The sequence below is a fragment of the Juglans regia genome, chromosome 5, assembly GCF_001411555.2.
Source record: "Juglans regia cultivar Chandler chromosome 5, Walnut 2.0, whole genome shotgun sequence".
NCBI lineage: Eukaryota > Viridiplantae > Streptophyta > Magnoliopsida > Fagales > Juglandaceae > Juglans > Juglans regia.
Window position 1 is genome coordinate 15,461,704 of NC_049905.1, and position 5,953 is coordinate 15,467,656.

At 40.4% G+C, this 5,953-nt stretch overlaps 1 protein-coding gene across 2 annotated transcripts; it reads left to right on the forward strand.

Moving 5' to 3' along the window:
• The first annotated feature begins 294 nt into the window (after positions 1-294).
• LOC109006133 (glycosyltransferase BC10) lies at positions 295-2,950 on the forward strand. Of its 2 annotated transcripts, none has more exons than XM_018985312.2 (2): positions 295-1,716; positions 2,333-2,950. In XM_018985312.2, exon 1 carries the CDS (start codon positions 625-627, stop codon positions 1,702-1,704), a length of 1,080 nt encoding a protein of 359 aa, XP_018840857.1. In that variant the 5' UTR covers positions 295-624; the 3' UTR covers positions 1,705-1,716; positions 2,333-2,950. The 2 variants fall into 2 exon arrangements, with proteins under 2 accessions (XP_018840857.1, XP_035546274.1); XM_035690381.1 differs by lacking the exon at positions 2,333-2,950 and adding an exon at positions 1,991-2,122 and having other exon boundaries at positions 346-1,716.
• Positions 2,951-5,953: the final 3,003 nt, after the last annotated feature.

Consider the following 5,953-nt stretch of genomic DNA (forward strand, 5'->3'; position numbering starts at 1 on the left):
ACGAACATGTGAATAGTTAAAGCAGAGTAGTTGTCCTTATATGCAGGGATAAAATATTGAACCTAAGATCTATTTATTTTTATGTTACCATTATTAATTTTGTTTATTCATTTATAAAATATTATTTGTATAATTAAAAATAAATAAATTTTAATACTTTTCAGTATATATATTTATTGTGATTCTCTCAAGTATTAATATTATTAATTAATTGTAAGAAGTTGTTTACAATTTGAATCCGAAAAAATCTAGATAGATTTCTTTTTACTGAGGCGGTTCGGTTCGGTACGGATCAGTCTCGGAGTAACCATACCACCATTCGTCACAGTGACACCCAAATCCAATGCCAATGGTACTCTCTCTCCGTGCCCTCGAAGACAGAGTCCACTGCGGATTAGTTCTGCATAAGGAACAGAGAAACAGAACAAGACAAAAACCTCTCCCTCCCTCCCTCTCTCCTTCCCTCCCATTTCACTTCCCATCAAACCCTATCTCGCAGACCTCCAAATATTCAGTCCCAATCTAAATCTGAATCCGAATTCCAGAAACCCATTTACCCAATCCTTCAAAATTCCAGACCCAAATCCTCCATTCCCTTTCCCAGCCATTCTGAGAACTATTTCGATGTTCTCTACCACCCCATTTGTGCTCTCTTTCTCCCTTCTCCTTTCCCTCCCTATCCTCTTCCTCATCGGCCCTCGCTTCCTCCCTCCTCGCCACTCTTCCGTCCCCATACCTCTCACCGACGAGCGCGACGACCTCTCCCTCTTCAACCGCGCCGCTTCCCTCTCCAGCCCCTCCTCCTCCTTCTCCCACCTCTCCACCAATCCTAAGCTCAAAATCGCCTTCCTCTTCCTCACCAACTCCGACCTCCACTTCTCCCCTTTATGGCAGCGCTTCTTCCACGGCAATTCCCACCTCTACAACATTTATGTTCATGCCGATCCCTCCGTCAACGTCACGCGCCCCAACGGTGTCTTCCTCGACCGCTTCATCTCCTCCAAGCGTACCTACCGCGGTTCCCCCACCCTCATCTCCGCCACCCGCCGTCTCCTCGCCACTGCCCTCCTCGATGACCCCGCCAACGGATTCTTCGCCGTCCTCTCCCAGTACTGCATCCCCCTCCACTCCTTCCGCTACGTCTACCACTCCGTCGTCACCTCTACATCCTTTGATCGGACCGAGTCCGATGCCAGGTCGACTCGGTTTGGCGTCCGGTTCCGGTACAAGAGCTTCATCGAGATTCTCTCCAATGAACACACACTCTGGAAGCGATACACCGCCAGGGGCCGATTCGCGTTGATGCCGGAGATCCCCTTTGATAAATTCAGGGTTGGATCTCAGTTCTTCGTGCTCATGCGCCGGCACGCGCTAGTGGTAATCAAGGATCGGACGCTTTGGAGGAAATTCAAGCTTCCGTGTTATCGGGACGACGAGTGCTATCCGGAGGAGCACTATTTCCCGACTTTGTTATCAATGGCGGACCCCAACGGGTGCACCCACTACACCCTGACCAAGGTCAATTGGACCGGCACGGTCAATGGCCACCCGTACACGTATCGGCCCGCCGAGGTATCGCCCCAGCTGATCCATCAGCTTCGGCAATCGAATTTCTCGGAGTCTTACTTGTTTGCAAGGAAATTCACCCCCGATTGCTTGAAACCCTTGATGGGCATCGCCGAGAAGGTCATTTTCCGGGACTGAATTTTGCATCTGGTGAGTGAATTTATCTTTTCCGGTTTTCGGTTAGGGTTCTGTGGAATATGGTGAGTTTGGAGTTGACTCGGACTCCTTCCGGGTCGACGCTTGAGTTAGGGGTGAGTGAGGCTGATACCATTACATGCATAAATCGTTCGAGTCACTTTTCTCTACACCCTGATTTGTTGCGCGTCAAAACCGTGTCCCTAACCCTGTCCACCTGCACTTTTAACTCGGTACTTTTTTCCGATTCGTTTTGAATTTTCGGTCGATTTCTCTCTTTTCTATGCAGGAACCTGTCAACTGCAACTTGTACATACTGCATCATTTTCTTTATCAGAAGACATTGTCTTATATTCTTAGGTGGAATATTTAAGAACCATTCGAATGGCTTAGGAGTGGTTTGAATTTAGAGATAAATTGAGATGGATTGAGATGATTTGTGAATAGAAAAATAAAAGTTGAATTATTTATTATATTTTTTGAGAAAATTTGAAAAAATTATAATGATGAAATGAGATGAATTGGGATGGATTACGAATACGAACGAGGCCGTGGTTTTGGTTTTCCCTTAAGTTTGTGTCTTTGTGATTGAGCTCTAACTCTACAGAGTCCTTTGAATTGATTTTCACAGGTTGAAAAGGGGCAGTGAAGCCTTTTTTAATTCGACTCGTGGGGATGGGGATACGCTTTTGAAGAGGCGGAAAGTGTAGTGCCCACAACAAACCCAACCCAGAATTTCTTCGAAATCGAAGGCTTGGACAGATCTATTAAGGTCTGAAAGGGAAACTTGTGGGATTGAAAAAAGAAAAAGGAAAAGAAAAGAAAAAGCAGGTACTTTTTGTTCCTAAGTGTATTTTCCGAGGGCTGTATAAATACTACTGTTTCTTCTTTTATTATTATTGTAGTAAGCAGATCGTAGATTTTTGTCCCTTTTGCCGTGTTCTTCTGTAAATATGTTACATGGCCTGGTACATTGGCTTAAATCCACATGTACGTTTAGGAAGGGAACAAAAACTATAACTACAAACTATTTTAAAACGTGAGGAATCCTGGCCAGTTTTTAGACCCATTGCTATTTCCCTTCCTCCCCCAACTTCCCCACTTTCCATTTACTTGCTTTTTTGTTGTTCTTTTTTAATTTTGGGCTCCATTGTAATAATTCAAGGAGTCTGTTCATGATGGTGAATAGAATCACAAATGTTAGAATAATCGTGTACGATTTACAATACAATACAATACAATTTTGATAGTTTTTTTTTTTTTAAAATGTAATGCTGATGAAATCAAAGGAGATTTATGTCCTCTCTCACTCTCTCTCTCTCTCTCGTTTGTTTTTTGTTTATGTTGTCTTCTCTGCTTGCTATATAGATGGGCTGATAAATCATTGATAAGAGTTAGGTTGATATTGCAAAATAATTTGGATGTGAATTATGAATGAGCTGGAGCCTACAGTTGATTATTACATACGTTTGCATCTCCCCATGAGATGTGGGGATATTTCAAGGGATATTGGCTAACCAACGAGTTCGTGGAGGCCTGTCCATATAATAGAGGGAGAGAGAGAGAGAGAGAGAGACAGCTCTAGAAGGGATTGTCACGTTTATAATATCAAAGAGACTATGGAATGACATCCTTTGCCTTTCTGTCCAAAATAAATAAAAATGTCGGTGGGTTTTTGCTTCTTTAGAAATTTGTGAAATAATGGTGGCGAACAAAGTAGCTTCGTCCTTTGCGTGTGATGGATGAATTGGCGGGGCCACTTGCACCAAATCACGACAGGAAAAGCACCTTGTATTCTACTCTACTGGCGGATCTTTTCTTTTCTTTGTCGGAGTGAATATGCTCAGTAATTTGTGTTTCTGTCCAATCACAAAAGGAAAGGGAGGTAAAATGAACAGGAAAGGAATAGTATTTTGGAGAGAATGCTGTTTAAAAATTGAATTCAGTTTCCATCGTTCTATGATAATCTTTGCGGAGCTTTTTAATTGTTGTTTATAGTTTGCACAGTTTAATAGTGTATTTTGTAGGAGTGTCTTTGGCTTTCACTCATCGAAATTAGTGGCACTGGGGTGTAAGCAGTCCGATTCGGAAATGATAGATTGAAACTTTCTGTCTATTATTTTTCCAGATCGGACCTGACCGATCATCTATAGGGGGCCAGACTGGACCGTTAATGATTGATTCGGTTGGTCCATATTGGTCTGGGCCGGTTTCAAATGGGGGCCCAATCATACAAAAAGTCAATTTCTCCTAAAGTATATAAAAAAGCTCACAATGTGTAATTTTCAGACCATTAATATATAAAAAGTCACAATGTTTAAATTTTGAATAATATATCTATTTTAACTTTATTTGCACATTTTTTACTTAAAAATAACCTTACAAAGTTGTTCTAATGATAAAAAAAATATTCATATCTATCCATTCTTCATAATAAAGTTAAAAAACTTTTAAAAAAAAAATTAAGAAAAGAAAATGAAAAATATATACAAAAATTATCCATATCTATACATGAACGTTATCAATTATCGTAATAAAATTAAAAACAAAAAATAAAATAATTTTTAAAAAAGTGCAATATGATGTCCAAACGTCAAGATTTCAAATAAAAGAGAAAAACCAAAAACTAAAAAGACAAAATATACTTAAAAATTATTACAATCCATCTAGCCATAAAAACCTACTTAGAGCACTAAAATTGGATTATGCATTTACATATGTATCTACATAGAGGAAACCTTATAACCGGTCCAACCGTTCTCCATTAAAAAACAGTCTTTCAATAGTATGTGCCACGTAGGCTTTCCATTTCAACTACAATGTGACCGGACCCTTGGAAACCACTCTCACACTCAAATCTCAACTTCCCCCTTGCTCCCCCTCTCACACCCGTAGCCCCTCTTAGTCCCTCGTAGCCCATCCCAACCCCTCACAGACGACGGTGAACACAGAGATCTAGAGCCCCTTGCAGACGATGGCGAACGCAGAGATCTAGAGACCCTCACCCACCCTTGTCGGCGGCGTCTCAAAACGGGGCGTCGTTGAGAAGTACTTTAGAAACGAGGTCTTGGAGCTTGCGGCGCTTCTCCTCGGAGACCTTTGACTCCCGATGTTGCTCCTCGGACCCACGGCACCCAACTGCGAGAGACCCTTTTTCTTTTTCCTCTCTCCCAATATTTATTTCCAATTAGCTCCTTCAACTTTCAGATTTTCAAGGAATTCAAAAAGTTCTTGATCAAAGAAAATTTTTTTAATTTTAATTTTTAGTTTTCGACAAGTATGTGAAAATCTCTCTATTGTATATTTCTTCTTATGTCCATTTCGGAATTGATCTTATTGAATTTTATTTTACATTTTTCCTCTTGTCTCTGATTGTTGTTTATGAAAATATTAAGAAAACAATTTTAAATTAGGGTTTCTGTTTCAGCTTCTGTGACAGATTTTCCCGTAGTATATGTATTTTATTTGGTGTTTGAATATAATCGTTCTGTTTGGTTGCTGAGAAACTGGAGGAACACAGGAATTTGCATTGGCGTTTTGTATTTGGGGTGGTGGTTTTTTCCTTTCTTTTTTCACGCCCAAAACCATTGTCGTCGGACTGGTGGCGGTAGAACTTTGGATTTCTATCGTGCAACGGTGCTGAGAAATCGGAAGCACAGAGAATTGGTGTATCTCTTTTGTTTCCCATGTGAATGAGTGTATTGTAAGTTTGGTATAATTTCTGAGGTGACAACATATGTATAGAAGGCTATTAAACAAAGAAAATCAGCCTGACCGCTTTGTAGCGGAACTCATCTACATATTTACATAATATGACCCTAAATTAGATTGCATTGGATTATGCATCTCCAAATATTTACATAGCTATAAACAGTAATTTTCCAAATTTGTAAATGCATTATTCACTCCCCCAAATCTTATTTACCAATTATTTTACTAACTATTCACTCCAATTATTTCTCTCTCCTCTCTCTCCCCACCAACACAGACTACGAAAGGCTTCCATTTCGACACCAACAAAAGCTCTCTCTCTCTCTCTCTCTGATTTCGCCATCCTCACGGTCATCCTCACCGTGACTGTAGCATCCTCCATCGGCGCAGCACTTCATCACCGTTGCGTCTCTTCAATCTCGAATATAGGGTAAATTCGATCTCTTCAATCTTGAGATTTTAGGGTAAACAACATTTTTCGATTGATTGTTGTTTTTAATGGGTGATTTTAGGGTTTTTCTTTACTATTTTTAAAATGGGT